General features: G+C 33.6%; 1 protein-coding gene across 1 annotated transcript; it reads left to right on the plus strand.

Moving 5' to 3' along the window:
* The first annotated feature begins 127 nt into the window (after window positions 1-127).
* MESR6 (misexpression suppressor of ras 6) lies at window positions 128-13,021 on the plus strand. Its single transcript, XM_089236397.1, has 8 exons — window positions 128-278; window positions 6,021-6,166; window positions 8,274-8,423; window positions 9,327-9,478; window positions 9,798-10,036; window positions 10,996-11,108; window positions 11,897-12,094; window positions 12,823-13,021. Exons 1-8 carry the CDS (start codon window positions 135-137, stop codon window positions 12,959-12,961), a joined length of 1,281 nt encoding a protein of 426 aa, XP_089092523.1. The 5' UTR covers window positions 128-134; the 3' UTR covers window positions 12,962-13,021.
* The last annotated feature ends 4,300 nt before the right edge of the window (window positions 13,022-17,321 follow it).

Raw genomic sequence — 17,321 nt, forward strand, 5'->3', positions numbered from 1 at the left:
TTGAAAAGTTTTTTTATGAATTTTAAGAGTGTTTTGGCATTGTCATTATAGAGTGATAAAAATATAAAAAGGAAAAATGAATTTTCAAACGAAATATTTTTTTTCAAAGAAAAGTCAAAACCGTCTATGTTGACATGTCCAAAGCGGTGAAAAATGCTGCTTTGAAAATCCCTTCTTGTTGCTCGTCGTGTGCTAGCCCAGCATCAAAATGTACCCTAGATCGTCGCGCGATATTCGCGGATAGCCTCGCTGTTTATATTGTTGAAGATCATAATGAGGTATCAGTTTTGTTTATTTTATCATAGCTCCCATTTACCATCTCATTGTACTGCCAGACAGAGCCGCAAATAGATGCTTTGTCTTTCCCCTTCTCGAGGCAAGCGCGCATTTTGGCAACCCCGTGGGATGTGAAAGGAACGGTTAAAGGGTGAATTTGCTGTCCTTCCTCCCTCTGGTGGAGCACCAGAACCGCCTGCTCCCCTCAGTTGCGGCCCTGCTGCAATGTTGGTAACTTGGGGAAAATTGCACATATTCGTGGGAAAAATTGGCCCAAATTTGTCCACGCGGAAAATTTCTGAGCATTTGTGTGAAATTTTGAGAGTTCATCCAACGGAAGAATTTTTTTGAAAAAATAAATGCAATGCAATGCAATACTTTTCTCAGGGCTGTAACTAAGAGAAAATATGATTTTGCCGTTCCCCACAACTTTAGAATTTGATAATTTGATGACTGTTTCCTTTGTACCCTTCTAAAGCTGCAGCTCCCTTAAATTTTGCTGCCTTTCCCCCCGCCCTGCTTTTCTGGTGTGAAAATACTTTACTACGTAATTTCCCCATTAGATGGCGACATATTTTTTGGAATGTGTGGGAAATATTTATTCAAAAGGCAAATTCTCCTTGATGAAGTTGGCATCACTGCAGAACTGCAACTATGGGAGAATCAGGCTGGTCTGGTTCCACCTAGGAAGGCCGCTGAAATTTGCGAATGTTGGCTGTCCAAGAGTATTTAGGTATTTTGATCTAGGCTCCAGGACCATCTCGAGCACCTGGGTTTGACATTAATCACTGGGATGGCCATATTTCAAAATAATGGAATAACGCTAAGCAATGAATTCACAGTTTAAAAATTTAAAATAATCCCAACAAACAACAAAAAAGAATGTAACATTCTTGGGAAACAGTGTGTGCAATTCGAAATGTATAACAAATAAAAAATATAATCTCCAAAATGTGCGGACAGACTCGATTGGTTCAAATGCTACGGTCTATACAAGAACCTACTATTATTATTAGCAACCTCACTCTCAGATTACAATCAACAGTAAAAAAGGGAATAGCAACCTATAGAAGCCTAAGGAAATAATAGTAATGGTAGCGGGCAGGATAAAAAAAACCGCACTCAGAAGAAAACGGCCAACCAGGAAGAAAAGTGCCAACACGCTAGAAAGGAAATCACCAAAAAATGTGGAAGAAAAGAGGGACTATACTATAGCTGTTTCTAATGTAGGAAGGAACAGTTAAAGGGTTAATTTGTGCCCACTCTAGTCGAGCGCATACGGCACCAGACCCACCTGCTCTCCCCCCCAATTGTGGTCCTGCTGCCAGAGCTGCAACTATGTGAGAATCAGACAGGTCTGGTGCCCCCTGGGAAGGGCAAGAGAATTTGTGAATACAGGCTGTATTCAGGCATTTAGTTTTTCCCAAGACCATCTCAAGAGCACCATGGCTTGGCTGTAATTATCGGGGTGACCATATCTTTTTTTTTTTAAAAAGAAAAGGAAATTTAATTGATGCACAACTTGCACTAAACAATGAATTCACAATTAAAGTATTTCAAAGTGAGCTTTCTTAACATACTTGAGAAAACTAAAACAATCACTTAGTACAGACAACCTGTTGCTCTCTTAAGCACCCAAAGTGCTCAATGCTCGTGTCTGATTTCGTACTTGCAAGCACTTGATCAACTTTCCAATTGAACCCTCTTTACAAATTATATAATATTCAAGGATTGAAATTATTTGTTTTCATGCATTCGTATGTCAAACTTGTTTTGTAAGAGTGCTCTTTTTTTTGAGGTTGGGTACAGGCGGTGCTCGTAACAAGAAAAAGGTTGAAGACCTCTGAGTTAGCATAATGCAGGATGATGAAAAACAATTCTGTCTGGGTAAATACAGGTCATATGGTGACCCTAGTAATTACCATCCTACCAGTTCATGTATTTATTCTTGAGTTTTCTGACTAATTTAATGTTTAAATTTCTTGTTTAATTCAATTTTTTTAGAATATTTTGGATAATTCAAAGTTGGGGGGAAAAATTATTTTAGTATAAGCAAATGTAGACAGTTGGGAAAAATTCACAAGCAGTCAAACGTTGCTTGTCTCAACCAATTTGTTCAATCTTTATTATCTAGGGCCAGGGTTGCAGAGTCTGCTGTAGTGCAAAAAAACCACCCCGGCAAAAATAGTTTTGCCATATTTTTGCCAGTCTGAAAAACTAAAAGAAGCAAGTTCTGAGAACCTTAACCTACTTCACAAAGGTGAAATGTTTAGAACCATTTTTTTTTACCTCTGGAATCGGCATTGTTTTTCCTTTCAATTGGACAAAGGGGTTAAAGATAAATATGAATAAAAACCATTTTTGCCAAGCAACTTGCTCGCAAAGTTATTAATAAAGCATATGTGTCTTTCCTTAACCTCTTCACGTTCGAGCCGCTGGCAATAAATTTGAATGATCTGACATACAGCTGATGAATGTGGTAACCTTGTTCCATGTTAAAAAAAAAGAAGAAAGGGTAAGAAAGAAAAAAAGAAATAAGAATAGGAAGGAACAGTATATAGATAATTGTATAAGAAAGAGTATTAGTACAGTGCCTTGCTTTTTCGTTCTTAGCTACAAACTTGTTTTGTAGTTTTTTTTACTTGTGCTCTTTCTCACTGCTATGTGCAGTATATAATAGATGGATTACATTATATGAGAGTGTGTGTGTGTCTGGGAATGCTGTGAAAAAGGAGGAGGGGAAAAAGCTGAGGAGAACTGCCACCATTGTTCTCAGTTGATCGTTATCTGATTGAGATATCATGATGGTGGTGAAAAACAGGGGGGGGGGGCTTCGCAATCAGGAAAAAAAAGGTTAAAGAAATAGATGAATTTATTCTACTGACGTTTTGACACAATATTGCGTCCCTGATCGTAAAGAGGTTAATGAAACCCAACAACATGAACTCATATGGGTTATATCACTGAAGTGATGTTGTAGAAAATTCCTTCTCATTTCATTAGTTTTCATGAGTCAGTGAAGTTAGCACTACAAAGTTGCATTCCGAAGTATTCAATTGGTAATATGTAAATAGATCACCATCATTGACTAAGCTCACAGTATTTCATAGGTGCCAATACTTCCGATTTTTCAGCCATATTAAAATCTTCGGGTTAGAAATCTAATTCCTCCGATTTTTTGTATCTTCAAAGAAAAATAACTAAAAGTCCTCAAATTGAGATTTGTTTGAATGAAAAATCCCTAAAGAATCTTCTTCCAGTCCTTGCAATTTCAGGCTGACCCTGTTTTCTCAGGACAAATATGGGGGAATCAGGGTTTCAAGTAAGAAAAATTGGTAATTGTCACCAAATATGATGATTAAAGCTAACAAAGTGGGTAATTATTGCTAAAAAAATCAGGAAAGGGATAAATGCATCCTGGATAAACAGGATTTATATATGGTCACCCGTTGCAATTTCAAAAAAGTCTTTTGTTTTTCCTCTTTATTTGTTTGACATGTTTTCTTTGATGCGGACTGTGTCATCACGAGATAAACTACATATTTTTCAAGTCTGTGAATTGGCACCTATGGTATTTTAATTTTCTACTTTATACTAAGATTTTTGTAAATTTTATCTTTTATTTGGCATCTCTTAAATTAAAAGCAAAACATTACAATAGCTTAATACAAGATTCCTCAAAAGAGTGGTTATATTTTGGAGACGATGATTTTAAGGAAGAAAACTCATCTCTGCCTCCTATATTACAATAGCTTGTTATTTTAACATTAGATGATATTGGGACTATTTCCGAGAATTATAAAAGGAGATGGTAAAATGTGGGAAATTTGGCCATATGCAAGGTAACAATGCTATTATAGCCAAGGTGAAAGCACGTAAAAGAGTAACAAAATTGTAAACCTTGTATTCCTTTTTTTTTTTTTTTTGTAGTATTATATATAATCTTCCTCCTTCCCTCACTGCTCAAATTGCTAATCACAACCAAAAATTTAAATTTGCCACTTCATATAAGAACTTTTCCACAAAGTTTGAATATGTTTATGCACCGGACAACTGAGAATGAAAAGCAAAGTTTTTTTTTTTGGCATGTGGCATTTCTCTATTATTGTTGTTAGGGGAAATAAGCTTGTTAAAAACAATGCTAAACAGTTTTGCTCTAAATACTCACCACTTGCACTTATCGCAATTTATACTATTAATATTATTGATTGACTTCAATAATATTAGTAAAAATATAGAAGAAAATAAATAGTGGAAAACTGCATCCATCAAAATTGTAGTTCTAATGATTAATAATTACATAACATTCATAATGTAATATTGTCTTCAATTTTTTTCCCATTTTTGTCATTTTTTTTTCCATTTTTGCACACTGTCCTAACGAAATTTCATTTTTGCTGGCAAAAACCCACTCCTGTCCTGGGGCTACTGGCTGCTAACCAATTTTTTAAACATTAAATCTTTAAAAATTAAAGTTGAAAAATTCTGATGTTTCTGAATTCAGGCGACAGTTGGTGGCGTTTTTTTTCTTTTCTCTGGCCTCAACTTCTGACTCAAATAGCCATACTGAAATTCTGTCCGTTGAGCAACATGCACTGAGAATTGTTAGGCCACTTCTAAAAATAACCAAAGTTTTATGATAATTTGAAATAAGAAACTAGCATGTTTTTTTCTTTGAAGATGGCACTTTTTGCATGTCAAAATATATGTCAGAATTTAATTTGCTTTCCGCATTGGGTTTATTATTTAGCAACTCAGTTAGAAAACTCATTTTGATGATCAGAAACCGGCAAAATCCCATGACCTAAATCAGAACTGGAGAAATCCCAGGTTGCCATAGTCACTAGAAAATCAGTATTGGCACCTAAAACTTTTTAAATGTGATTGCTAAATTAAAGTAAATTTCAAAATTGGAGTCAGGGTGACACAAATTTTCTGATTTCACTACACTACAGCTTTAAACATAGGAAAAGTAAAGTAAAACAGTATTTATGACCATTTTTCTCGGCCATGCTTTGCCGATTTTTTCCAATTTGTCGAGGGGGGGAGTGGAATCACCCCAGGAGTTGTTCAACCTGGAAACAGATTTCTTCAGAACAATTTCTTCTAACAAATTGTAATGAAAAATTATTTCCTGAATACCATACAAAAATGATTAGCAAAATTTGGTAAGCAGTTTTGCAACTGATAATATCGGTAACTGTTTCTGTAAAGAGCATGTTCAATTTCTTCGCTGTGGTTAGGGAGCTAACTTCTGATTGTGCAGGCATGGGTTCAAATCCCGGTTTGGACATGGATGTCTACTAACACGCTAATAAATTCCCAGGACAAATCGTAAAGATCTTTTGGAAATACGTGATGATCATGTTATTTAAAAAACCTATGTGAATTGTGATAATTGAGTTGCAAGTTGTAGTCATTTTACAAATCGAAGAATAATAATTGAAAAAATTAATTTGATAATTCAAATTTTGAATAATTTGAACTTTTTTGCTGTTTTTTAAAGCTTAGAATTAACCAAATTCAATTGTATTATTAATAAACGATTGTTTAGGCTTATAATAAAATATAAATAACAAACAACGTTTTTAAAACACCAATTAAGAAAAACAATTATAAGAAATAATTAAATTTGCACATATGAAAATATCTGCCTGCTAACTCTCGCTATCTTAGTTTGAGATCTATCAAATTTTTATGTTGTATGCACTTATTGCACTACACGCACCTCTTATATTCTGTAGGTATTACCATATATATACAGGGCGATCGGCTCCAAAATGTTACCATTCATGGAAGGTGCCATGATTCATTTTGATTCACATCCAGATCTCATGATACCACAAAAATTTGACCACAGCCGTATAATGGACAAAGAATATGTATTCAGGTGAGATAAGAAGTATTTGAACGTTTTGAATACATCAATTAATCTAATAATGCGTAACAAATTTTGGTAAAGTTTGTTGTGACTGTTCACAATTTTATGCTATCATAGACATCATTTAACATCAGGTATACAAGAATGAGAAAACCAACAAACAAAAAGTGAGTAGTTAACCCATTTATATCCACAAGAAAAATACAAGGTTTATCCAAAATGCATCTGAGACCATAATTTTTTGTGCGTGAACCAATAAAGGGAGAGCTCGGAAGGTGTAGTTTGGTGCATGTAATCAATTGTAAGGCAATCCTAGTATGCATGCTTGAATTTTTTTCTGCCTGTAGAAGCTACCAGTTGCTGGCAGGTCGTCAATAAGTGAGGAGGTGTACTTGAGTGCCATCACATTTTGTTTTTGACAAAATGAAAGAAAAAACAAACAACGCTACTGTATTGAATTTTGCGTGAAGCTTGGCAATTCCTGAGTGAAAACAATCTGCAAGATTCACCAAACCTCTGAAGATGAAGAAATAGACACAACACTGAAAAAAAGGAGTGGTACTACAACCACATCAAAAGTGGCCGCACATCAATGGACAGTGAAGCACGTTCTGGGTTTGCACTCAACTCAGAAATTAGGTAGTTATTGACCAATTGAGGACCTTGGTGATGCAGGATCATAGAATGGTGTTCAGCGAACCTGCAGACAAAGCGAGCATCAGCAATGGATCCATTCATTCTATTTTAACTGACGATTTGGTCTTCAGGAGATGCAATGTCAATGTCATGCTGACTGTCTTCTTCGACTCCAGTGGAGTGCATCATGAGTGCACATCACCTGGCACAGCCATCACCAAAGATTACTACCAAGATGTTCTGCATCACATCTGGCAGGGACATCACGATTAATACAGTAGCGTTGTTCAAGTTTTTCCTTTATTTTGTCAAAAACAAAAATGCGCCGTCACTCATTTACACTTTTTCACTCATTGGCAGTTTGCCTGTGACTGGCAGCTTCTGCAGGCAGGAAAAAATTGGAGCATGCACACTAGGATTGCCTACATACGTGCACCAAACCATGCCTCCCTAGTTTCATTGGTTCACGTATGAAAAATTGTGGTCAGATACTCTTTAAACAAACCATGTACCTGCAAATTTTTAGTGTCCCTATAGTTTCCGTTGCTAAATGCTAATTTGTGTTTTGTTAAATGCTAATTTCTATAGCTAAATTCTATTGTTAGATGGTAAATTCTGTTTGCTAAAGGCTAAATCCAATTGTTAAATGCTAAATTATGGCTAAATGCTAAATACTATTAAATTTCTATCAGTTAAATGATATTTAAAGGAAATTTTAACATTAAAATTAAAAACACACACAAAATAAAATTAAGGCACCCATAAATTTGGTATTTCATTCCTTTTGTGATAAATTAACTAGATTGTTTCACTTCCCATAAAATCATTTACTTTTCACAAAATTAATGACCATTTTCACAAAAACACAACTGTACAAAAAAGTCTGTACTGTAATTCTTCTTATTCTTGAGTTGCTATATTCCAGATGTACTGTATTTGACATTTTTAATTTTTATGGGCTTTTTTTTTCAGCCACCTCATCCCGCATTTTGCCTGTTGTATAGGTCCTTGTATTTATATAAATTCACAAACTGTACTTTTACCTTTTTTGCTGAATCTCATCCATGTTATTATTGTACTGCTATACAGAAAGCAGTTTTGTTATCGATGAATGCTGATATATTGTCATGAGTGCATCAGATTTATGAAGTGAGTAGCAGATTTAGAGGCATGAGATGAAAATGGGTTGATAGTATTCAATGCATTATTATAAAAGATCTGTTAATTATAGTGTTTTTTTGTAAGAATATGTTTATCTTATATTGAATTTTAAAATTTTCATGTTTTACGTCCCTTGTATCAAAGTCCCTTTGACTTATGGATTAACTAAATGTGATTGTATATTTGTGTTTGAAGTTTAAGAGGTTTACAATTCCTTTTTATTTGAAAGCTTTATCAAAAATAATGTTAACCAATGAAAAAAAATATATTTTATTTCAAAAATTTATAATTAATAATACTAAATTTATTGAATTAAAAGTTCACTCAGCATTGAAAGTTGGATTATGCCAGCTGTATTTGCAAAGCATTTCTCTGCCCTTGCGTGGATAAAACCTTTTTGGTCGAAACAGCTTCGAGATGGTCTGCACAATTTCGAAATCGGATGCCATCACCAGTCCAAAGAAATCAAGTTAGTGTAGCATTACTCCATTAGTTTTTGTTTATTTTTTTCACTCTGAGTATATTTATTTGTATGGTGATGTGATTAATTAATCATTTTATCACAAAAATTAGAAACTTTGCCTGGTTTTAATTTATACAAAAATTGCCACGTTTTCAAGACAAATAAATTCAATTGGTCGAATGGTCGACGCGTTTCGGCTCTTCAGTGGAAAGCTGTCATCAGGACCTCGTGGTCAGAATTCACACGAATGTGTGACTTTCAACACTTTGCAACAGATGGCTCCCCAATTCGCATCCAAAGACCACTCGGACGCAGCAAATACAAAGGCGAACTCTTTGGATGACCAGACGTAAACCCTTCCACGACTCATTCGTGTGAATTCTGACTGCGAGGTCCTGATGACAGCTCTCCATTGAAGAGCCGAAACGCGTCGACCATTCGACCAATTGAATTTATTTGTCTTGAAAACGTGGCAATTTTTGTATAAATTAATCATTTGCTTATATGATACAATATGTATATAACTACAGTTTTTAATTTAAATAATAGTTAATGACTTTCAAAATACTTGCTATTCATTGGTATCACTTTGAAATTACCATAAAATATGAGAATTACAAGTATGCTTCCGCCGATTAAATTGTAACCAATCTGGAAACAACATTTGGTTTTTTGATAGGAATCGTGTGTGTGTGTGTGTGAAGTGCGAAATTCAACATTTGTTGGAAAGTTGAGTTTAGAATACAATATTAATCAAACATGAGGTGATAATCAAATTATAAAAAAAATTATATATATATATATATAATACTTTATATATGCATAGTTATAACAAAATTTATAACTTGGATATGTTGAACAATTGTTATTGTATACATATTTCTGCTTTTCTTTTCCCTTCCTTCAAAGGGTGACATGCTCAGAGGCCTACTTTGTAGGTGAATTAGCATGGGCTAAAGAATCAGATTTAGAGCAAAAATCAAATGTGATCTTGGAAGTGTTTACTCTGAAAAACAGTGAAAAGAATGCTATTAGTGCCAGCAGTGGCAGATTAGATGATGGTATAATATTTGTTTTTCAATAACAAAAATACATAATTTCATATTTTTTTTCACTTGAGTGAAAAGAATGAAAATTTTATTCTAAGTTTTTTGGAAGTTATTTTTTCTTTTGAAAAGATGTATGAAAATTTTAAAAATAAATTATAAATTAAAATTCAATCAAAACATTTTTATAGGATTTTAGAATTATAAAAACAGAGCCATTGTGTGTAAAACTTTACAATCTTTTAGAAAATTGACTTTTTATCAAGCCAGGAATTTATTTATATTTCATAATTTATACGTATCTATGTTAATAATTTTTTTAAACATTTTTCAGACTACAAAAGTGCTTCTTCAGATGGTGCATCCTCATGCAAAAAAATGAAGACAGCTGCTGAAACCAATCGTCTAAGTGATTCATTTAAGAACATCATAAACCATACACCATATGTGCTAGATATAGACCTGGATTTTTTTTCTACTTGCAATCCTTTCCTTGAATTATTTACATCAGATCCATTGAAAATTCTTTCTCAACTTTGCCACTATGAACACCCAAATGATGAAACAGATAAAGTAACTAAATTTCTGAAATTTAATATTATTTCTAGATTCCCTCCTGTGCATACAGAAATGATTTATCCATATTAAGGTCCATTAAATTTCATGTGGATTCATTTCATGTATTCATGCATGTTTTTTTGCGGATGTAGAAGTTTCTTCTGATCAAAAACTTCAAAATCACTAGTTTATAATTCAACTTGATACCTTCAACTTGTACAAAAAAAAGTATAACAGCTCTTCTGTTTTTTTTTCTTTTCAGCTTTTATTTATTTTTATTTTTGCATATTCACTATATTTAACTTTCTTTAATCTGATGCTTGTTGAATGCCATCATATGATCCAGCATATCGTCACCTTATAAGCACCTCCCTCCAACACTAGTTTTTTTTCAAAACTGACCTTTTGACAGTTTTAGATTGAGGACATCATCTCACCTATTATAGCTCTTGAAAAAATAATCGGCAACAATCTGTTCCCTATAAAGAAAAAAATTAACCCTTTTTGTGTGTTATTCAATGGGATGTCCTACCTTTCTTTTTGCTCTTCCTGTAAAGTTATACATTTTTGATGTACAAGGGTTTTATTACAAGGTGATACAATGCTTAAATATATTCTATGCTCATTTTTACAAACATACCAACCTAAAAAACTAGTTCATAAAATCGGAAGTTTGTAAATAAGAAAGAGGTTTAAAGAAATAGTGTACTGTTAAGGACCAGAAGATTAGTTTGTAAGAATGGGCAGTTCGTAAATTAGGAGTTTGCGAAATTAAGCATAGACTGAATTTAGATTTAAATTACACATAAAAATCTGTTATTTTCAGAATTAAATAGGATATAACTGATACGGTTCCATCATGTCAAGTTTTCACAAAACTAATATTTTGGAAATGTTAATTAAATTGTTCATATTCCATAGCACGTGTTTGAGCTAATCTGAGTTTGAACATTTTTGAATTATTTATTTTCTAGGCTAGTTTAGAAGAAGCCACACAAAAACGAAGAAAGCAAATAACAGAGCTTGAAAACGCTTTCATCAAAATGAATGCCAATTCAGATGCAAATTTCGCAGTCAAAGATAATCTGTAAGTTTCACTGGAAATAAGACCTCAGTATAATGTCATCCATGGATAATGAATAAAGATGACTATTCTACAAGAATGGTGACAATAACGAATTGACCCAATTTCCCAATCATGCTGCAGGAACCTTTTAAAACCTAGATTATATGCGGGTTGACATTAAAAATGATAGAGAGCCATTACACTGAGGTATCATAATAAAGCATAAATGAATACTTTTGTGTTGAACTTTTTTATTTGGATCTTTTTTTTGTAGAAAGTTTTCAATCCCAATGACCAAAACTTTATCATATACATTATGCATAATCATAGGTGTCTGTATTCTGGTGCTCAATCCTTTTGAGCTCCCTCCCCCACAAATTATGGGAGCCTCTCTCCAGTAATTTTAGGATATTTATATCAACGCCCCTGTTCATAATCATTCTTATTAGCCTCTGGCTTAAGAAGAACTAGACAAGAACTACAGTCTTTATTATCAGACCTTCATTGATTCGGAACTCTAGCCGATGTCAGTTTCCTCAGCAATATTTTTTATCCTCCCCAAGACTGAGAGTTTTTAGATAGAGCATGAGCATATTTTCATTGATAAAAACTGAGAGAACAGAGTGCACATATTAGAAGCAGTAATTAATTGTTTACTAAATCTCATGTATTCCGAACCAAATATCCAGTTCCTTGGTTTGGCTGTTCTTGTGATTTTTACTAAAACGTTTTGATTGTCTTCATCTAACAATTCTAGGTTATAAATTAATTTATTTGATTTATTATTGTTTTTTTTTTTTTTTTTTCAGAATACATGAATTGTTTCAAGCATTGAAATCCGATGGGTGTACCACTGATCCAGAGCTTTTACTTTCTGCGGGATGTACATGTCATGACTGCACTCTACCCCATTACGTATCTTCTCGAAAAGAAATTACAGATTTAATAAGAACTACTGAAAATTTTCTACAGAGTTTTCCCAAACCTCGTATTGTAACAATGTCTAGGTAAGTAAGAAATCTTCCCAAGATGTGATGATGTGGTTTAGAGGTTTATAAAAAAAAATATTGAGTTTAAAATGGCAGTTGGATAGCCTATCTTTGCTATCAATCAATATTCTATATTATTTCGACAAATGAGAATTCATCATACATAGTTTAGCCCCATCATGTACAGGCTTTTGGCAACAAATTTGGATGATGTACAGGTGAACTAGCAGAGATAAATTTTAAAAACTGGTATCATTGTTTACACATGGGAAATAAAGGAAAAAAGATGAGGGGAGAGCAGATTTCCATTCTCTTTCCCTATGTATGTTATTGTTTTTAATTGTCAAACCATAACGAGAAAAAGATAATGCTGAGGTAAATGAAAAGAAAAAAAAAAGGGAATTTTCTTTTATAGAGTTGCCAATGAAGAGTTCTGAAGGAAGAGAGAGAGAACTAGAATGTATTTCATCCATATACACAGGGTAGAGATATTTAGTCCCTGTGTAAAATAGTTTAATTTATAAAACACTTTTAAGGAGTTTATAATAATCCATTTCACATTGAGATAGTAAGAGTGGTGATAAACATTAGGTGTTGCTAGCACCAACATTCCCCCCCCCCCCATTTCTAGATATTCTCTAAAAAATTCTAATAATACCATTGTATATGCATATCCACATAGTTTTGTTTTAGTCTCTGAAAATATTTTTAGTTACCTTCATCTGAAATTATTTCTGCACTTACAGATCAACCCAAGATGGCTACTGCCCAAGAGAGGATGTGGAATTCATACAAAAAACAGTATTAGAAATGTTAAAAAGACTGTATTGCTCTGTTGATATTCATTTTGACTATGAAGATTTAGACACGAATTCATCGTCATGATTTCGTTTATTGAGAAAAAAAATCCAAAATAGATGAATTTAAAGAAGCTGTTAAAATTTATTTTTGATTTGAAATTTTTTTTTTTTCCAATGAGCACAAAATTCTGAGTCAACAACAGAGCTCTGTCATTAAAATAAAAACCAACAATTGGTTTTCTTTGAATATATGCGTTATGGTCCAGGTCAGAACCCCAGTTTCTTCGGAAAAGATCAATATCTAAAGTCAATATTGTGGCTACTTTTCAAAAACACTAGACTTCAGACTTGGATAAAATAACATAGAGAAATATAAATTTAACAACACCCTCAATTCAATGATAAAATTTACATAAGTCGGAACACATAATCAATTCGACGATTGGATTTGGCTTGGAAAAAAAAATGAAATGTTGCCAACTTAATTTTTTAAATTGCTATACTATTTAAAATTTTTTATTTATTGATCCATTCCAAACCCACCAGTATTGTCAATCATATTTATCGAGAAAAATTGTTTTAAGAGCAAGCTACTATCACGTAATAAATATTTAGTTCACATTACCCACTGTCAGTCATTAACTTTTGAATAATCGACGTTTGCGTGTACTCAAAATTCCAAAACGAACGAACACAGCTTTACGGAACATAGCCGTGTTCGTTTTGGAATTTCGGGTACACACAAACGTTGATTATTCAATCGTATTATCAAACCTAAAAGGTAATTCATTTCTATTTCCATTAACTTTTATTGAGAAATTAGGATCCATCAATTGCAAATACATTGCAGTGCATGCCATTTAATGTCATCATATCAGGACTCTGTGACACAGTACTCTCTACCCATTCTTATCCTCATCCCATCCAAATGATTAAGAAAATGAAAATAAGGATGACTTTTTAGGATAATGCTTGAGTTCATACTATTTTATACTGCTTGAAGTTCATCCTTAAGATCACGTAAGCCAAAAAAAGAAAAACGCTTTTCCCTCTAGTATATTTTCATTGAACCAGAGTTGTTTTTGCACATGATTTTGTTTGTGCGTGTGGTGGATATTTTCTTTTCTTCATAGGAAATATATACAGTTGGACCCGGTTATAACAAACACGGATAGTACGAATTTTTTCACATAACAACGTTTTTCCATATCCCGTGAATTTCATATTGCTTATCTGTGTTATTTTGATTGCTTATAATGAACACAGATTTCTGCAAAGTATGCCTATAATGAATTTTCAACCGGTTTTCAAATTAGAATTTTTGAGAATTTCTTTGTATTTTTATGTAAATCTTATCTGAAAATTTTCCTCTCTGCAATGCTTAGTTACAGCTGAAAATGTTCCTTTTTTTCCCTGCAAGACATTCTGTTGACACATCTTTCTTGTATTTACTGTAAAATCTTCTTTGCTCATTTTTTTTACTGTTCTCCATTGTGTTCCATTTTGCTTGAAAAAAGTCTTAGAAGAGGAAGACTATTGCTTTTATTCTTAAGACTATAACCTCCAAAATGCCTTTATTACATTTGCTACCAGTGGTACGAGAGCCAGGGTGCTGTTGCTGCTCCCCCACAGTATTTTTTATCATGCATCAGAGCAGCCCCAGAATTGATTCAGAAATCAAAGTTTCCTACGTAAAACTTGATTCAAGTACCCACAGGTCTAAAACATTTTCGTCTTCCCCTGTTTGCTACTTTTCTTTAGCTAAGATTCAGACATTGGTTATGGTAATGTTATTGTGTGCAAGTAGATTTTGAGAATGTCCAAACGCAAAGCGCTTTCAAAATTGAAGCTATACAGTTGCTTAAAGCCAGAAATGGACAAAAAGTGAAGTATCCAAGAAATTTAGGATTGCTCAAAGTTTTTTATTCACGATTTTGAAGAGCAAAGAGAAATTGAAGAGAATTTCCAATTGAGAGAGAAGAATCTGATGATGATCTGAACATCTGTAAGAAGATATTCAGAGGAGGAGCTCACACTGAAATCTGGAGGCACCTCTTGCATTGTTCGAAAAAAGGGAGAAGGAAATACTGTACGTATGTTCCACTGACCAGAACCCTACTAAAACAGACTTCACATTTGTCATGCAAATATGTTTTTAACACAAAACATTCAAAAATCATATCAAGGAAACATATACTAGTAATGATTAATATATTTTTGTTCACAGTGATATTTAATCATGTAAAATTTCAATCAAATTTCATTTTTTTTAAATATGCAGAATTAATTATACAAATACAACGCCACAACAGGCAAATTGCCCAACGAGGTGGCTGACTTAAGAACATCATGGATCCCCGAGCAATTTTTTGGAGGCCCTACCTACTACTACTACTACTACACCACACCCCCCCCCTCAACGAATCGGTACATGCGGGAATGTGTGTGTGCGTGTAGTGAAACCTGACGTGAAGTTTCATTGTTTCTCTGTAATGCTCGTTATGTGTAGTGCTGCCATCTGCCACAAGTTTTTCTAACTATGAGTGAAGTGTTATGATTGAATGATTTATCGTTGTAGGACTGTTGCTCTCTGTGGCGAGACTTTTTACTGGGGAGATCGGCTCGCATTTGCGCCTTGAAGTTGGGAACCACAGAAAACCAACTTCAGCCGACCACCACTGTGGGGTTCGAACCCGGATCCTCGCATCGCGAGTCCGTCACTGTAACCACTCGACCACCACAGCGGCTAATAAAAATAAACGACATCTATTTTTATTTAAAAAAATAACAATCTATTTTTAAAGTACTTATATTATTGAAAAATAGGCATGGGCTTGTAAATTTTGCTTAATCGTACCATTTCCCACAACAGTATGGATATAACGAAGTTTGCGTATAACGAACAAATTTGCTATTTTTTTACTTTGTTATTAGCTGGTCTGACTGTATTTCAGCATGTAATATTAGTTGGGAGGATATTTCAGCATAATAATTAATTTATGTTTTGTATGCTGTACTTCAGTTCCCTCAGCAGCTTCAGTAAACATCAGAATTATATACATATTGTTTTCCCTATTCCCACTGAGTAGTTTCATGGACTTGGGTGATTGTTATTATTTTGTTTCATTTCTTCTCTTTTTTACACAGCATTTTCGCAGTGGAATAGTTCAAGCAATTTGGTGTTCTGAAACATGTTTCTTTGTCACTCTCGAATGCTCACTGTGATTAATTAACCCGACAAAAAATCACCATATTTTCAAGAGTTTAAGATGTGTGATTTAAATGAAATTCAACCATCGATAACAAATAATTTCTCTCGTTCATTTTTCTTTAGGGGGAGGCAATTTACTTTTGTCTTATTCCCAATAAGTGAGTTGTGAGAAAAATTCTAGAAATATATATGATACTAAGGAAAGGCACATTGTCTGTAGGGCATTTCCTCATGGCCTCTTAATTTTCGGAGGCCCATAATTATACCATTGAGTAGTATATGTATTACTAAATAAATGAGTGGATTTCGAATTGAATTTAATCAATCATTAAAGTCTGATGAAAATGCAACGTTTTCTTTTCAGAAAAAACACTACTCAAGTCATCATAATAAATTTTCAATCAGTAGACAATGGAATAAAAGAAAGGATGGCCAATTCTCTTACTGCCACGAAGCTGGGTTGGAAGAGAATAAATCGACAACAGAATAAGTCTGGTGGCAAAGTTCAGGCATTCATTCAGCCAGAAATTCTGAGAAAATAGACATTTCACAAATGAAAATCAGAATCAAACTTCAAATTATTTAAAACATGAGGAAAAAAAGATTGAATTATAAAATTTAGATTTTAAAAAAAAAATTGTAAGTAAATTTTTTTCCCATAGCACTATTTTGGTTTCCTATAAGATTTACTAAAGCCAAAGCAAAATGACAAATGACTTGGTTACAAAAACAATTTTTGGCCAAAACACAATTATTTTCTGTCTCTCCTCACAATACATAATCATTTTTTGGAGTCTTCCACAGTCTAGTCTGCCAATTCTCTTCGACAATGCACAGGAAATTATGAAGGCATGTAAGTTTAAGAATGATGCTCTTTCGAGACTACTTCAAAAGCAGTGAAAAATGTGTAAATTACACAAGGTCCGATGTAAATAAGCCGAGGTGGACCATATTTTTTTTTTAAAGAGAGATTTTTAAACACTGCTGTTCAACGCCAGTGTAATCGTTTTTCACAAATGAAGCACTTTCATTCCTCACTCTTTGCGGAGCTTTATAAATATTGTTTATGCCTCTGCATGTCCTAAAAATACAGAAGACAAATGTTATTGGGTATCATCAGTGTCACAAAACCTAGAATATGTCTATGTATCCAACTGATTTTTAATGCAAACTGTTGGTGCACATTTTGTGTATAGGTGAAACATAATTTTGAATGCTAGACCATGAATTGTCC

This window comes from Pholcus phalangioides, unplaced genomic scaffold, assembly GCF_987345545.1.
Source record: "Pholcus phalangioides strain wild (caught in Gottingen) unplaced genomic scaffold, Ppha-v1.0 ptg000009l_1, whole genome shotgun sequence".
Lineage (NCBI taxonomy): Eukaryota > Metazoa > Arthropoda > Arachnida > Araneae > Pholcidae > Pholcus > Pholcus phalangioides.